Here is a 17,211-nt window from a genome sequence, read left to right on the forward strand (position 1 = left end):
TTTCTCTTTTTCTCTCTCTCTTTTTCTGTTTCTCTTTCGCTCTTTCTTTCTCTCTCTCTTTCTCTCTCTCTCTCTCTCTCTCTCTCTCTCTCTTTCTTTCTCTTTCTCTTTTTCTCTCTGTCTTTTTCTGTTTCTCTTTCTCTCTTTCTTTCTCTCTCTCTCTCTCTCTCTTTCTCTCTCTCTTTTTCTCTCCTCTCTTTCTTTCTTAAAGATTTATTTATTTCAGAGTGGGGGAGAGAAAGAGCACATGTGCGTGCAGACATACGCATGCGGGTGAGGGGAGGGGCAGAGGAAGAGGGAGAATTTTCAAACAGACTCCCTGCTGTGTGCGGAGCCCAAAGTGGGGCTCTGTCCCAGGACCGTGAGATCATGATCTGAGCTGAAATTAAGAGTTGGCTGCTCAACTGACTGAGCCACCCAGGAGCCACCACCCTGGTTTATTTAAATGTCTCTTATTATCTCAGAAGGCTTTGGTTCTAGGGAATAGACTGCGTCTCTCACAGGAAGTCAGAAATCCTTCACCACCACTGCTTTTCCCATTAGAGTGTTAGCAGAATACAGCCAGTCCAGGGTCAAAACCCACACAGTGAAATTTTGGAACTTTTAAGACAAGTGAGATCTGTGTCCACCAGAGCCTGGGGCCTTGGTGGGTTTAAACCAAGCTGTCAGGCAGTGATGACTCCAGCTTTGAAAGGTACTGTATACCAGCTCCAGTATAAGCTATGCCTAATGAGCAGTAAACCAGCCCTTTTCCTAATCGTGGTTGTGGACAACTGTCTGTCACAGGTCCTCACACAGATGTTATTCCCCCAGGGTCATGCTGCTGATGTGTTTGAGGCCTATACTCAGCTTCTGACGGAGATGGTCCTGAGGCTTCCTTACCAAATCAAGAAGATTGCCGACACCAACTCTCGAATCCCACCTCCTGTCTTTGATCATTCGTGGTTTTACTTTCTCTCGGAGGTAAGCAAAGGCCGCAGGCCATGTGCCATTCAAGGAGAGGACACCTCGGCTGTGATGGACTTTTTTCCTATTCTTTAAAAGATTTTATTTATTTGAGAGAGAGAGAGCGTGCATGTGCGCTCAAGTATGAGGTGGCAGGGAGGGAGACGGAGAAGCAGGCTTCCCACTGAGCAGGGAGCCCGACTCGGGGCTTGATGCCAGAACCCCGGGATCACGACCTGAGCCGAAGGCAGGCGCTTAACCGACTGAGCCACCCAGGCGCCCTGGCTCTGACGGCCTCTGTGGCCCCCTTCTGTCCTCATCCTCAGGGAGCGTTTCCCCCAGCAGTGCCACTCACGCTGGTGGGCCCTGCCCCAGGTGTACTGTGTGGTGAAGCCATGGAAGATGGATGTCACAACAGGCCATGGCTTTAGTTTCTGATTCTGTATGTTTGACTCTTTTAGCATATGACAGTAAGGGACGAGTTTAATACTTTGGACTCCATCTGGAAAACAGAAAACATACTAGTTCAATTACAGAGAGATTTTAATATAGGGAATTGTTTGGAGGGCCATTGAAGAACCAAAGAGAAAAACACAGGGAGTGTTGAAACAGAGACGGCAGGTGCGGGTAGCAGCCGCCGGCAGCCCTGGGTCTGAAGAGGAGTCGGCCTGAGTCCTCTGGTACCCCAGGAGCTCTGAGGGGGTGTGATGCGCTTGATTCTGGAAGCGTGGAAAGAAGCTGGTGGTTAGAACCAGCCGTACTGATTTGTCCTTGAACGAACACTGAAGAGCTGATGGAGGCTGCCGGAGCGAAGGGCTGCTGCCAGGAGAGCAGACAGGAAGGAGCCAGTGTTTTTTCCTCGCGCCCTCTGGTGTCCCTTTTTGTTCCCTGTTGGCAGGCCCTGGCGGCAGACAGTGTAGTTGGCACACTTGTGGGCCGGCCATTGCAGTGCAGCGTGCGGTGGGATGGGTTAGGAGGCAGCCGAGGGGCGGTAGCTTACGACTAGCTGCCGTCATGCCGTCACAGCAAGCTTGAGATTAACTCTGGGAAGAATGACCTGTTAGCAAACCCCAAATGACCATTTCGGGTTGTATAGATGAACAGCCCAGCCTCTTCCCCACCTCTTTGACTTGAAAGATTCTGAATCTGTTTTCTGGACCATTTCATTTTGGGTGGGCTGGAGTGGAGTTCAGCTTCCCTGTAGATTACCAAGGACTCCCGGGAGGGGAGTGGGAATACTGCTGTTTTCCCCTCTTTGACAGCTTGCTTTCTGCTGGCTCCTTAATGAGTACTGAATTCACCAGAGTCTAGCTTGGCCGTGAGGAGGTTGCTTGGTGTGTGTTTCTTACCCATTTTAGTAACAGTTCATGACACCTGGGGAGCCGCTGCTGGCACAGGTCCTGAGTCATTGACTCTTGGTGTTGCCTTTCCTCTCAAGTACCTGATGATCCAGCAAACTCCGTTTGTGCGTCGTCAAGTCCGCAAACTTCTGCTCTTCATCTGTGGGTCAAAGGAGAAGTACCGCCAGCTCCGGGACTTGCACACCCTGGACTCCCACGTGCGTGGGATCAAGAAGCTGCTGGAGGAACAGGGGATATTCCTCCGGGCAAGTGTGGTTACAGCCAGCTCAGGCTCTGCCTTGCAGTATGACACACTCATCAGCCTGGTACGAGGGGCGAGGGGGACGGTGGGCCAGGGAGAGGGCATGTGATGAGGCTCAGCCAGGTAGGCAATAGGATGGAGGAGTACGGGGCTTTTACATATTCAGAGAACGTCCTGGCCACAGTTGAGCTCAGGGTGGATCCATAATGCTCTGTATGAAGTGGAGTTGGCTTCAGGATCTGCGATTTCCCCCTGACCATTCCCACTCCCATCTGGTAGTGGCTCCTCCATTGTGGGGAGGAGTGCCTTGGCTTCTTGCCTGTGTTGTTGCTCATATGGACAGGATCGACCTGGAATTTGCCAGCCTCTGGTTTTTGTCCTTGAATACTAAAGAAATGATGTGTCTGAAGATAAATTGTTCGGACTTCGGGGAAGCAAACAATATATTGCATGGGAGCCTCTAGACGAGAACTTTTTCAATATTATACAGTCCTATAAACTAGTGTCCTTACGGTCATGCTTTCACAAGAAAAAAGTGAACTGGGAAGGGAGGAAGAAAAGAAAAGAGTGTAAACTGGGTTGCAGTTTTTCGTCATGGCCTAGCTTTCCTGCTGTATTACTGAGTGGTGTGAAGGGCCCCTGCCAACGACGGGCATTTGTGTGGTGGGAGCTGAGTGGAGGAGGCTCAGTAAGAGCTGCAGTGTGTGGGCCTTGGTCCCAGGTTCACCGGGTCACTGGGTCAGCAGCCTCGTACAGACCACTCCAGGTTGCAGGGTGGTAGGTGCGGGCTGCTTGGTGGCCTTACTCAGTTTTGGCGATTGGATTCCATTTCAGATGGAGCACCTGAAGGCTTGTGCCGAGATTGCTGCCCAGCGAACCATCAACTGGCAGAAATTCTGCATCAAAGATGACTGTAAGCAGTGCAGCGACTTCCGGTGGCTGTTGTTCATTCATTCATCTCTTTGCGAGCTGTTTATTGAGGCCTGCCCTGTGCCAAATGCTGAACTGGATGCCAGAGATGAGGCTCTGAGCAAGGCACCTAGACAGAACTCTTGTCTAGCAAAGAAGACAAGTCAAACCTTCAGAGCCATAAGGGTCATAGATAAAATGTGGGGTGCTAGGGGGCACAGAGTAGGAGTCTAAAGACAAGAGGAGCCTGTGGAGTCTAGAGAATCATCCTAATTGAAGTGGGGGCTGGGAGCCGATCTTTAGGTAGCTGTTGGGGTGTTTACCAGGTCAGTTCTGCAGAGGACGGGAGTTCTGGGCAGCATCTGGCAGAGAGGACTGGGAATGCAAGCTGGTGGGGAGGGGGCAGTCCTGGCCGCGTGCAGACATGGCTCCTGCAACGCGTCTGTCCAGTGCATTTGTCTCTGAGCTGCACCCCCGTCTCCTCTGCCTGCAGCCGTCCTGTACTTCCTCCTCCAAGTCAGCTTCCTGGTGGATGAGGGGGTGTCCCCGGTGTTGCTGCAGCTGCTGTCCTGTGCCCTGTGCGGCAGCAAAGTCCTTGCCGCCCTGGCGGCTTCGGCTGGCTCCTCCAGCGCCCCCTCGTCCGCAGCGCCTGTGGCGGCCGGCTCTGGACAGGCCACGACGCAGTCCAAGTCGTCCACGAAGAAGAGCAAGAAAGAAGAAAAGGAAAAAGAGAAAGAGGGTAAGTGTCACTCTCTTGTCTTGGTGACCAGGGCAAGGTGTCCTGATTTCACTTGGATCACGTGGCTTATGCTGCTCTTTGGAAAGGGCTTTTACTCCGATTTACTAGGACCTACAACTCCGATGCTCTCCAGTGTCCAGTTTTGGTTTCATTGTCGGTTACACCTTGAATATGTGGGCTTCCCATACCAAGGAAAGGTCAAAGTGCACTCAACAGTTTTAGTAAGCCAAATTTGTTTTTCTGTGAAATAATAAATGACACTTGCCATGTAATAAATGACACTTGCCGTGTAGAGAGGTTGTCAGCATCAAATGACGCTTGTAAACTGTTAAATGCTCTACATACGGAAGCTGTTTTAGCTGACTCCTTACTATTGGAAAGGCAAAAGCCTTCCTGCTTCATTGCTTTTCATGGTCCTTGGAGGCCTGGGTCGGGTGATAGGGGTGAAGAGTAGTGGAGGTGGTTTACCTTCTCCCAGTTAATCATGCAGCTAGCTGTTTCGGGTAGCAAACCTCTGAAAGGAAATGCCTCCTCCAGGGTAGCTGTGTGTGCTCACTGTCAGCCTGTGTTTGCACTTTATCCTATGCTTTTTTTGTAGCATGATTATCACGTGTCTCATACGGGGCTGGCTTTTGTTCTCCAATAAACCAGTGAAAGTTGTTTTCGAATTAGAACCATTTCTTTGAAGAAACTTTTAGAAGTGGACAGAATTCTCTCCCTCTTCATCTGGGAGCACTGGCTCTGAGACTCTGTGGCACGCTTCCTGCTCTCTAGTCCTCAATTCTTCCCTGATCTTGCAGGGGAGAGCTCAGGCAGCCAGGAGGACCAGCTGTGCACAGCTCTGGTGAACCAGCTGAACAAATTTGCAGATAAGGAGACCTTGGTTCAGTTCCTGCGTTGCTTCCTGTTAGAGTCCAATTCTTCCTCGGTGCGCTGGCAGGCCCACTGTCTGACCCTGCATATCTACAGGTAGGGTCCTGGGCTACGTTTTGACAGTCTGCATGGGTCCAGGAGACGAGTGGTTGATGTAGTTCTGTCTTGCTTTGTGTTGCATACTCACGGTCACAGTGTCAGTATTTACATCAGCCTGGATCCTCTTGACTATTACAGATGTCTTCATCTGGTTATCTGCTTTTAGCCATTAAACTGACGTTTAAGCAAGAGATGATCGCTTTTCCCCTGAGAGGGCTGTGTTTAGAAGTTTGTGAAGTGACCGGGCTTGACTCTTTAGGCCACCTTCTGAAGATAGCAAAGGACTGAGCTATACCTGTTAGGATCTACTGTCGAAAGAGTGCAAAATGATTTTAACTTAACCCCTAGTTTTCAGGAGATAGACATACCTGTAGAAGCAGTACTTGGGCCTTGTGGATAAATAAAAGGGACCTGAGGGCTTTCTGCTGCTTGGTAACGTGAACTATCCTTTATCTACAGAAACTCTAGCAAATCTCAACAGGAACTCTTGCTAGATCTGATGTGGTCCATATGGCCAGAACTCCCAGCCTACGGTCGTAAGGCTGCCCAGTTTGTGGACCTATTAGGATATTTCTCCTTGAAAACCCCACAAACGGAGAAGAAGGTAACAATCGATATATGGTCAGAGGGGCTAACTTGCCGTATTTGACCTTTTTTCTCTTTTGAGTTAAGAACATGACCGACCTGCATAGGTGGTGCACATGTGAAATCTCTTTGGATGTATGTTGAGCACAGCCAACATGTGTACCACACAGGTAACATACACTAGCAAATAAGTATAGGCTGAATTTGCCTTAGCGAGCAGATCAGGTGGGGAGGACAGTGCAACCCATTAAAGTTGCTTTAGGAAAGAAGATGTCCCCCTGTTTTCCGGGCAGCCCTGACGACGTCCCCAAAAGTGTCTCTGCAATTGGTTAACCATTTCATGACTTCTCCATGGGAATAAAAATTCTCTTTATCCACAGGGTCTGAAAAGATGGTTGTCACAAAGATTGTGGAAACCTGTAGGAGTTAGGCCCAGCTTTGTATGACTGTGTGGGGGCTAAGAACTCTGGTGCTTCTTGGGCAGTATCAGCTAGACAGCAGTTAGTATCGGATAGCAGTCCAGTAAGACTTGCCCTTGGGCTTTAACTGTGGTCTTTTATTGGCTTCTGTTTCAGTTGAAGGAATATTCACAGAAGGCTGTGGAGATTCTGCGTACCCAAAACCATATTCTTACCAACCATCCCAACTCCAACATTTACAAGTGAGCTTGTTCTGCTTTTTCCCTGTTTGAAGCTCCATCAACAGTCCCAGTTGCTATCTCCACATGGGTTGGCTCTTACATAAGAATCGATACACCTCTGTCTAGTTGGTCTTTGAATCCCTCCCTCATGGCTGGGGCCTTTCATACACAGGGTACTCAAAATATAGCTGCTGAATTAGGTTTTGGTAAGCAGTCATTTGAGAATGTCTATAATTTTTTTTTTTTTTAAGATTTTATTTATTTTGAGAGACAGAGAGAACGAGCACATGAGAGGGGGGAGGGTCAGAGGGAGAAGCGGACTCCCTGCTGAGCAGGGAGCCCGATGCGGGACTCGATCCCGGGACTCCAGGATCATGACCTGAGCCGAAGGCAGTCGATTAACCAACTGAGCCACCCAGGTGCCTGAGAATGTCTATAATTTTCAAGTGTCTTAAGTCTAAATCAGGTTAAGGTAAGTTTACGGAAAATGGCGATAATAAAAAAAAAAAAAACTTTTGAAAGAGGGTATTAGTTAAGCAAGCAGTTGTTATTTCCCTGGTTTAATAGGGACTGTTCTTTTTTTTTCCTTTAAAGTTCATTGAGGTATAGTTTATATACACAGAATTCACCTATTTTAAGTATACAATTCAATGACTTAATAAATTTGACTTTTCTTGGAGTCAGATTTTATATTGTCAGTTTTTAGGGATTTCTCGGACCTCAGAACAGCTCAGAAATAGGAAACATCTAGGGTCGATTGGTTGAAATTCCCGTCCTGTGACTTCTAAGCCCTGTTGGGATTTCTTTTTTTTATTTTATTTTATTTTTTAAAGATTTTATTTATTTGAGAGAGAGAATGAGAGCACGAGAGGGAAGAGGGTCAGAGGGAGAAGCAGACTCCCTGCTGAGCAGGAAGCCCGATGTGGGACTCGATCCCGGAACTCCAGGATCATGACCTGAGCCGAAGGCAGTCGCTTAACCAACTGAGCCAGCCAGGCGCCTGAAGCCTTGTTGGGATTTCTCACTTTTCCCTTGTGTTTTTAACTAGGGTGGGGCTCAATTTAGGGAATATTGAGCTGTGGCTCATTTGTGGCTTCTTTGTGAAGCTCGGTTGCTCTCTAAGATGAAGATTTCCTAATGCTGATACTGGTTTCTTCCTTAGCACCTTGTCTGGCTTAGTGGAATTTGATGGCTATTACCTGGAGAGCGACCCCTGCCTGGTGTGTAATAATCCAGAGGTGCCGTTTTGTGTAAGTGCCATCTTTAACATGGGTGATTGTGAGGCTTGCAGGGCCAGTGGGTTTCTTGTTTCCAGAGATTGAGTGTGGCCACCTAGGTGTTCAGTCATCAGTGGTATGAATGCTTACTTGCCACACTTAACTGCCTTAAATAGAAACTTCATCCATAGATGAAGAGTGAGTTACAGTGATCAGTTTTGAAGAAGGTAGGATGAGCCAGTGACCTTGAACTGATAGTGTTTTGTGTACTCCCGTGTTTAGTATATCAAGCTGTCTTCCATTAAAGTGGACACGCGGTACACCACCACGCAGCAGGTTGTGAAGCTCATTGGCAGCCACACCATCAGCAAAGTGACGGTGAAAATTGGAGACCTGAAACGGACAAAGATGGTGCGGACCATCAACCTCTATTACAACAACCGAACCGTGCAGGCCATCGTGGAATTGAAAAACAAGTATGGGCCCTTCAGACTTGGGGAGGGGCAGCTTGTTGTGCTTAACACCAGTTGTTGGCTTTGATGGCTGGAGTCGGGTGAAGCAGCACGTCCCTAGAGGCCTGGTATGTCCTCTTACCCACTGGAGTCAAGACTGGGGACAAAAGTGAAACACGGTTCCTAAGGGTGTTGACAAAGGTTCTTTTAAAATCCTGACCGGTGGAGCCCATGGGGGTCTAAGGAAGCAATTCAACAGCCTGCCTTGGGAGGGGAAGCTGAGTTAGGGGACTTCAGGCTTCTCCTCCTACCCATGTTTATTAGGGCACTTCTAGTTTTACATAACACCTGTGTTGGGAAGAAGTTGTCATTTCTTGGGTTAAGATGCTGTTTGCTCACAGAGCCAGCAGTATCAAGAAGCTTCTCTGGCACATGGTCCTTCCATTTCTACATGGCACCTTCCCTCTGTGTTTGCTAGTGTTGGATCTTTCTAGCTCGTGTATCCCAGTGTCTGAATGGAGGCACGTCGTATGTGGGCCAGAGAAGGCATTGGCATGGGGTAAAGGGTTGACTTCCAGAGACTGCACTCTTGTTGAAATCTCAGGCATTGCTGTTGGGCAGAGGACGTGGGGAGGTGCTGCTTGAATAGTAAGATGCTGTTCTTCACGGAGCAGAAGTATTGGTATTATTCCAAGGGGCAGAATACAGCTAGAGTTTACCACATCAGCACACGTCTGCAGGAAGTTTTCTTCCTTTGAGGAACAGTTCACATTGGTGATCTGCAAGTGGAAGCTGCTCATTGGAATAACCCACTCCCTTCTGGAGGAGGAGGATTTTCTGTTGTGTAGACTCAGTGTAGCAGCTGGTGCAACTCTCCGACTCTGCTGCAACACCATGGGTTCACACCCCAGCTCTACTACTGTCTCTTGACATGGGAGAAGATCTACAGCCTTGGTTTCTTTAACTATAAAGTGGAGATGAGCCCACTCTCAGGGTGTTTTTTTTTAAGGATTAGGATGAGTGTAGTGTATGTAAAGTGCTGAGAACAGAGCCTAGCACATAGTGAGTGCCCAATAAATATTATCTGTAATTAACATAATTATTCTAAATTATTACGTGCCTTTTCTTTTTCTCTCTCTACTTGGCACGTGGTACACGGCACCTCTTAGGATTATAGGCTTCAGGGTGGCATACTTTTGGAGTAATGTCTTCCCTTGATATGTACTTCATTGTTTTTCTAGAATCTGGAAAATTATCTAACATCTTAAAGCACTTGTGTGTTAAATCCTTTTTTATAGAGAATATTTTTTGAATTAGGTTGCTATTACTTGCCACATCTCCTGTTAGAGGAACCACTTCACTGCCTTAGGAGAACGCACAGGGGGCACAGTCTTGCTCTTCGTCTCCTCAGACCGCCCTCACCGAGGGGTACATGAGTGGCCTTCAGGCCCTCCGCCCCTCTAGCGACCACTGTCTCTTCTAGGCCGGCCCGCTGGCACAAGGCCAAGAAGGTTCAGCTGACCCCCGGGCAGACAGAGGTGAAGATCGACCTGCCCTTGCCCATTGTGGCCTCCAACCTGATGATTGAGTTTGCGGACTTCTATGAGAATTACCAGGCCTCCACAGAGACCCTGCAATGCCCGCGCTGCAGCGCCTCCGTCCCCGCCAACCCGGGGGTCTGCGGCAATTGCGGAGAGAACGTCTACCAGTGTCACAAGTGCAGGTGAGGGAGGGAGTGGCGCCCTGGCCAGGGCCATGTACGTCCCTTGTATCCCCTGCAAGAGTCTCAGTGTGGGCAGTTTCAGTGTCTGCTGCCCTCAGCATAATTGGAGGGTTATAGGTCTGTGGAGTCCCAGGCTGGAAGGTGGGGACGGGAAGAATGGCACACGTGCCTGTCCCGTGGTAATCTGGGAGTGGGGGGTCCTTCGGTTTAGTGCCAGGTTTTCCTTTCTTGTTACCTGGTTGTATAAGTCACCCTTGCCTCTTGTCATCCCGATACAGTTCTAGACAGTGCGTGTGGCACTCAGTCACCCTCCCCCGCCCCAACTTCTTCTGTCCCCCTGACCCAAACGCTTTGGTTCTTCAGGTCCATCAACTACGATGAAAAGGATCCCTTCCTCTGCAATGCCTGTGGTTTCTGTAAATACGCTCGCTTCGACTTTATGCTCTATGCCAAGCCTTGCTGTGCGGTGGATCCCATTGAGAATGAAGAAGACCGGAAGAAGGTGAGGCTGGATCCGTCGTAGACTCAGGGCAGTGGTTTTGCTCTGAGCTTTGGGCAGCAGGGCTGGTGGAGGGCAGTATGCTTTTCCATCTGTTCTGAGTCTTCATCTCAGCACTCTCTTCAGGGCACAGCTTTCGGGTGGGAGCAAATAATGGTGTAGGATATATTGGAACATGTGATTTACATAGGACTTCAGAGAAGTGTTGGTTGGCAATGAACTAGAATGTCTCCAGGGACAAATGACTTTAGATTTGGGATGGCTGAAAGAAGTCAGATGAGTGCCTTGCATTTGTTCCACAGATGTCGTATTAACAGCTGTTGGCCTTTCCTCAGTGTTCGCTTATCCAGGGGCTGGTTCTCAGTCTGCATGGTGTGGTGGGACTGGGGATTAGGTGACAGTCAGAGTGGGGAGCTTTTGGGATTGCTGCTAGAAGCGGCATGGGAAGCAGGACAATATTTAGTTGTGGAGTCAGAAGGGACAAAAGTTCAGTTCCAGCTGTGCCTTTCAGTGCTGTGTGACCTAGTGTCAATGATTAATTACTCTCAGCATTGCATACTTATGTATATGCTGTGTTATATAGTGTATTGTATGTTGTTACAAATAACACACCAACACCATGGATTATTGTGGGGAATAGATAATGAATGTATGAAACACAGCATCTGACCTGTAGGAAGTGTTTCAGGAAATGGTTAGCTTTTGGGATCACTCAAGGAAAAGCCTTCACACACACCCCTGTCTTTTCCTGCCAGGCTGTTTCCAACATCAATACGCTTCTGGACAAAGCTGACCGAGTGTATCACCAGCTCATGGGACACCGGCCACAGCTGGAGAACCTGCTCTGCAAAGTGAACGAGGCAGCCCCCGAAAAGCCACAGGTAGCCCCAGGCTAGAGGGGCATGTGGAGAGGGCTCTGGGTCAGAAGCAGGAGACTCACAGCATGCTTCTTGGGTTGCAGGATGACTCGGGGACGTCCGGGAGCATTAGCTCCACTTCAGCCAGTGTGAATCGGTACATCCTGCAGCTGGCTCAGGAGTACTGTGGGGATTGCAAGAACTCTTTCGATGAGCTCTCCAAAATCATCCAGGTAGAGAAATGGGAGCCACTCTAGAGTGTTCTGTCACACGTTTCCCATGCTGTTTTCAGAGCAGTCCTGTTGCCCCCCTCCAGCAGTTGGAGTCTTGGGTTTCCCTTGTCCGATTGGTTGAAAAGGCAGGGTCTAGGTGGTTGCACCATATAACTTCTCTCACAATCTAGTTTCTGGTGCTTGGCAGAGACCTGAATTTGTTCCGGAAGACTGAGGGTAACAGATTATTTTAGATCTGTTTTCCTTGGCCCGTTCACAACCCATCTTTTAGTAGAGGGGTTGCTAGTTTTAAAAACCGGGTGTCAGGGTTCTGGTGCCTCTCTTTCTGATATGCCGTGTTTGTAGGCTGGAAGGGCAGGGCACGCCAATGCCGGTCAACCAGGGTGGGCCGGGTGGCCAATGCAGTGCTACCGACCTAATCTCCGTGGGACGGGAGGCTGGCCGAAGACAAGCCCAGGTCCTTGCCGCCAGAATTGCCTTTGCCTCTGATCTTCGTGTTTGTTCTTTATGAGACAGCATTACATGGGAGTTCAGGACATGTGCCTGTGATCAGGGGCTGAGTTCTGCCTCTGCCACTTGCCTTGGGCAAACCAGCTCTGCTAAGTCTCAGTTTTCTGCTCTGTAATATAATAATGCATGTAAAGTAGTTCTTCAGACCAAAGCTGATTTCCAGTTAACTTTTTCTTTTCCCTTCTTTTAACTGCTAATTTGTTTTTCTTTTATCTTTTTTTTTTTCCCTTAGAAAGTCTTTGCTTCACGCAAAGAGTTGTTGGAATATGACCTGCAGCAGAGGGAAGCAGCCACCAAATCATCCCGAACCTCTGTGCAGCCCACCTTCACCGCCAGCCAGTACCGCGCCTTATCCGTCCTGGGCTGTGGCCACACGTCCTCTACTAAGTGCTATGGCTGTGCCTCAGCCGTCACAGAACACTGTATCACACTGCTCCGGGCCCTGGCCACCAATCCGGCCCTAAGGCACATCCTCGTCTCCCAGGGCCTCATCCGGGAGCTCTTTGATTACAATCTTCGCCGAGGCTCTGCAGCCATGCGGGAGGAAGTCCGCCAGCTCATGTGCCTGCTAACTCGGTCAGAGCCTGCATCGGGATTGTGGGCCCAGTAACTCCTGCTACCTCGGGGGTTGGTGGTGACAGCGATGCTAGGAGCTTAGGGGTGCAAAGCGTGGTGTTTGTCGCTGCCAGACAGGCCAGCTAACTTAGTACGAGGGAGGAATAGGGAGAGATGCCCAGGGTCTGGGTGAGTGAACTCCGTGAACATTTGAGACCAGGTTTCCTTGTAAATAGAATATTCGGCTTGTACTTTGTCCTCAACAGTGTCTGGGTTCTGGTGAGAGAGGAGAAGGAAGTGACTGGGCACTTGGACTCCAGACTCACATGGCAGATGAAGCTTAGGCTCGGTGTCTGATGTTCTGTGCCTTGGACAGCTTAGCTGACTTCTCTGAGCTGAGGTTTTCCTTCTCTGAAAAATACTGATAATAGTAAATGCCTTAAAGGCTTATGACGAGGGTGGGATGGAAGAATTCCTGTGGGCAATAACTCGTATTTGTTGACTACTTAGTATGTGCTGATGCGGTCGCCAGAGCTGGATTTATTGAGTGTGGCATAAGTTCCAGAACACATTAGGTGATTGGTAACCATTTCTTGCTGTATTACTTACTCGCTCACTCAGCGGGTGTTTTTTGAGCGTCTGCTGAATGCCAGGCACTGTTCTGGACTCTGAGTGTGCAGTAGTAAATGGAGCAGAGTCTCTGCTTCCTGGAGCCTACAGTCCAGGTGGGGAGAACTGCAGAAGCTTACTTGCACAGTCCGGTGTCTGTCAGGAGTGGACTGTGAAGAGAGGTACAGCTGGGGTGGCTCCCTGACTGCGGCAGGGATTACTGCTGGGAGATGGTCAGGGAAGACCTCTGAGGGGTGATGCTTGAGGAGGCGTGTTTGCAGAAAGGAGACAAGCCATGCAGATGTCTCAGCTGTGGCTGCACGCATAGGACACGTCATGTGCGAGAGCGAGAGGCCAGGCTGTGCCAGGGACTGAGCGGGAGCTCCAGAGGCCTGTGTAAGTGGAGTGAAGGAGGCCGCATGGGAAACAGGGGCAGGAGAACCAGGGGTCGCTGGGGACCAGATCCCAGGCGATCTAGGCCATTGTAAGGACTTGGGATTTTATTCAGAATGGGGTAGGATGCAAGAAAGTGACCTGGTACAGTTGACGTCGTCATCACTAATGTAGACGTTATCACAGTGGGCCGTCGGTAGGAAATGTGGGTACCTCATGGGAGGGAAATTAGAGGCAGATGGAGAAGACAAGGAAAAGTGTCGTGACCCATCCTGGCTGGGGGATGTCGGATTCGGAGGTTGGAGGATTCGGTGTACCGGGCAGTGCTGGGAGGCTCTGTGGCCTGGGCTGTGCACGGGGAGGGGATCTCCTGGATGCCGGTGCTGCTCTCCCCTCAGTGACCACTGCGGGAAAGGCGGCTGCGAAAGGGCACTCTGTTACAGACTCAGGTCTCGTGGTCAGGCCCCTGGGGAGGCCAGGTGGCCCTGGGCATTGAGTGCCTTTTCTCTGTGCTCCTTCAGGTGGGAAGGAGGGACACGGCCAGTGGTAGATAACAGGACTCTATTTCTTTGCTTCTCCAGAGACAATCCAGAAGCCACCCAGCAAATGAACGACTTGATTATTGGCAAAGTCTCCACTGCCTTGAAGGGCCACTGGGCCAATCCTGATCTAGTGAGCAAGACAACTGCCCTTTTGATGCCTTCCTCTTTCTCTTTCTGCATTCCCTCGCTTTCTTTCCACCAGTCTCCCTGGGGTGGCTGGGGAGGGAAGGAGCAGCAGTCTGCAGAGTTCTCACCCAAAATGACTGCCCCAGATCAGAGCCAGCCTCAGGGGGAGAAGAGAAATGGGTGGTTGGCCGGATGGGGGACAGGGGTCTCCACTCCTCCTTTCTCTTTCTTTTCTTTTAAGATTTTTTTATTTGAGAGTGAGAGAGAGAGAGGGAGATCACAAGCAGGGGAGGGTGGGTAGAGGGAGAAGCAGACTCCCCACTGAGCAGGGAGCCTGATGTGGGACTTGATCCCAGAACCCTGGGATCATGACCTGAGCCGAAGGCAGACAATTAACTGACTGAGCCACCCAGGCGCCCAACTCCTTTCTCTTTCTGATGGTGCCACTGGGTACCAGACATCTTTGATCTGAGTCCCCTGAGCAGAGCTTGGACGTAAGCCTCAGTCCTGGGTCTCACCTGCAGACCCTCCTCTTCTCATATCTCCTCCCGTTGGCCTTCTAGGCAAGCAGCCTTCAGTATGAAATGCTGTTGCTGACAGATTCCATCTCGAAGGAGGACAGCTGCTGGGAACTCCGGTTACGCTGTGGTGAGCTTAGGCCACATCTGGTTAGGGGCTCTAAAGAGAGCGGATGGGGGCTTTGGGTGCTGTCCTAGCCACAGAGGTGGCGGGGCGCGGCGGTCGCCATGGACAGTCTTGCTGTCACTCTGACTGCATCTTGGCCTGTCCTTCCTGTCCTAGCTCTCAGCCTTTTCCTCATGGCTGTGAACATTAAGACTCCTGTGGTTGTGGAGAACATTACCCTCATGTGCCTGCGGATCTTGCAGAAGCTGATTAAACCACCTGCTCCAACCAGCAAGAAGAACAAGGTACTGGGCGGGGGGTCACACAGGGCAGGGCAGGGCGGCGGCCCCCTCCCGCCCTGGCCAGCACAGTATTCTGCCTCGTAAAGGGCTCTGCCTTACCCTGCACTCAGCCTGCCCGTGGTAGGGCACCAGTGCTTTCTTTGCCATAGTTCAGTAGACAGGAGTTGGGATTTTTGAGAAGGAAGGTTTCTCAGAGGAAAGTCAGGAGTAAGATAGACGTGAAGACACAAGAGCCTCGAGCAAGGTGTTTTACTAGAGGGCTGTCTGTCCAGTCGCATTGCAGGACTTACAGGCTCCCAGGCTCCCAGAAAGCACGGTGTTCTTTGCTGTTCCTGTGCCGTTGCCTACGCAGCATTGCGAGTGGTGAAGTTCCTAGGCTCTGAAGCGGACTTCTTGATTTCCTGATTTCACATCCCAGCTCTTTTCCTTGTGACTTTGGGCAAGTTCTTAACTCAGGCTCCTCAGTTTACCCGTCTCTGAAATGAGAACACAACACGTGGAAGTGTTGTGAAGAATCAGTAGTTGATGCGGATCATGTGCACCAAACCCTGGCTCATGTTAGTCCGTAAAAAAGGTTGGCTGTGGCTGCGTGCAGTCTTCTCTGCATAGGATCTGCCTTTTCTGTGAGCTGCTGCTTAAAAGAGCCAGTTCTCTGCTAGGCTGCCTTTGAGCTCCTTGAATGCAGGGACGTCAGTTTAGAAATTTTTTTTTTTAGTTTTATTTATCTGACAGAGAGCACAAGTAGGCAGAGTGGTGGCAGGCAGAGGAAGAGGGAGAAGCAGGCTTCCCGCTGAGCAGGGAGCCCGATGCGGGGCTCGATCCCAGGACTCTGGGATCATGACCTGAGCTGAAGGCAGACGCTTAACGACTGAGCCACCCAGGTGCCCCAGTTTAGAAATATTTTTAACGTCCAGGGCAGAGTGTAATATCTAGCAGATGATAGCCACTCAGTGAATCATTAAGTGAAGGAGGAAAGCCAAGTTTTTATTCTAAAATAACCATAGCTGAGCCCCAGGTTGATCTGCTTGTACTGACTTGTGGAAAACCCCGGCCATAATTCTTCCTCTCGGCCATGCCTGAGGCTCTCTGTCCCTTACTTCTCTGCGGTCCTTGGGCCATTTGACCCCTGCTCTATTTCCTGATGGAGTCCTTCAGTAGAAACAGTCTTCATAAGTGTAGGAAGGCCGCTTTCTGAGTGGTGAGCACTAGGGAGGGAGCTGGATCCTGAAGAATTGACTACATTTTCCTTGACTCCCGTCTTCCTAGATAGTCCTTAGAAAAGGCAGGGCTGAGGGAACCCATCTTCCTTCCCTTTGATGAGGTTTATTTCCCTATAGAACTCGTTCTCAGCTAAAAGCCCTTGGTTGAAGAGGAACCCCATCTGCACCTAACCATCACTTTTTCCTGAGTGAGGCAATAGATTTGCAGAGTTGCTTACCCTCTGAGCACTGGAGTCCAGTGTCGATGTTTGCGCCGTGCTTAGTTTTAGCCTAGAGAAAGCAGCAGTTCTCAAAATTTGGGCTCCCAGGTGCCTGGGTGTTCCCCAGACTATTGGGGAATCTGTGAGGTTGACGTCTGGTTCATAATCCTCCTACGACCCTGTTTGCCCCTAGCAGTCTGGCACCGTTGGTCCTGATGGCACACAGTCACCGGTGGGTGAGGTCACCGGGGCCCCAGTGGGAAAGGTAGCGGCTCCCAGCGACCCTTGGCCGGGTTCCCCACTGCTGTGTCCTTTGTCTCAAGGGCATCCTTGAGGAAGCAGCACAAGTGAATATTAGTAAATTTTCACTCTGGGGTGCTCATATTTTGAATACTCAGTGTGACAGTGTGGAAGAACACAGCGTGCTCCTGCTGCACACGGAAGTGCGGTGCTCGTCTTGAGAAGCACATGGGTGATTGTTTCAGATGCAGGCTGAGCCAGCTGCTTTTCTTACGGAGCCCCTGTATGCTTGGGAAAAAGTGCGCCGGGCCAGTTGTGGTTATTCAGAATCGGGTGTTTGGCAGACGCTTTCTTGAAAAACGAATGAAGTGGGCCTGTCACAGCCAGAGGAATTGACATCATTCAGTGAGCCAGTATTTGTGGAATGACCAGCACATGCTAAAGAATCACGGATGGGTAAAAGATGAGTTTCAGTGTTTAACGGACTCTGAAAAGTTTATCCGTTGATTTCAGCCTC

At 50.0% G+C, this 17,211-nt stretch overlaps 1 protein-coding gene across 8 annotated transcripts in view; it reads left to right on the top strand.

The window, feature by feature from the left end:
* UBR4 (ubiquitin protein ligase E3 component n-recognin 4) overlaps positions 1-17,211 on the top strand; it is a 131,264-nt gene that overhangs the window by 79,222 nt on the left and 34,831 nt on the right. For all 8 annotated transcript variants that reach the window (XM_073903273.1, XM_073903272.1, XM_073903275.1 and 5 more), the window contains 17 exons: positions 814-963; positions 2,384-2,611; positions 3,382-3,460; positions 3,950-4,195; positions 4,996-5,164; positions 5,627-5,771; positions 6,328-6,413; positions 7,555-7,642; positions 7,892-8,085; positions 9,545-9,784; positions 10,148-10,286; positions 11,039-11,164; positions 11,245-11,373; positions 12,116-12,459; positions 14,022-14,112; positions 14,672-14,756; positions 14,910-15,037. In XM_073903273.1, the coding sequence (XP_073759374.1) occupies positions 814-963; positions 2,384-2,611; positions 3,382-3,460; positions 3,950-4,195; positions 4,996-5,164; positions 5,627-5,771; positions 6,328-6,413; positions 7,555-7,642; positions 7,892-8,085; positions 9,545-9,784; positions 10,148-10,286; positions 11,039-11,164; positions 11,245-11,373; positions 12,116-12,459; positions 14,022-14,112; positions 14,672-14,756; positions 14,910-15,037 (2,667 nt within the window). The remainder of the gene's footprint in view (positions 1-813; positions 964-2,383; positions 2,612-3,381; positions 3,461-3,949; positions 4,196-4,995; positions 5,165-5,626; positions 5,772-6,327; positions 6,414-7,554; positions 7,643-7,891; positions 8,086-9,544; positions 9,785-10,147; positions 10,287-11,038; positions 11,165-11,244; positions 11,374-12,115; positions 12,460-14,021; positions 14,113-14,671; positions 14,757-14,909; positions 15,038-17,211) is intronic.

The sequence above is a fragment of the Callorhinus ursinus genome, unplaced genomic scaffold, assembly GCF_003265705.2.
Source record: "Callorhinus ursinus isolate GAN/ISIS: 27379988/994484 unplaced genomic scaffold, GSC_fseal_2.0 scaffold18, whole genome shotgun sequence".
Classification (NCBI taxonomy): domain Eukaryota; kingdom Metazoa; phylum Chordata; class Mammalia; order Carnivora; family Otariidae; genus Callorhinus; species Callorhinus ursinus.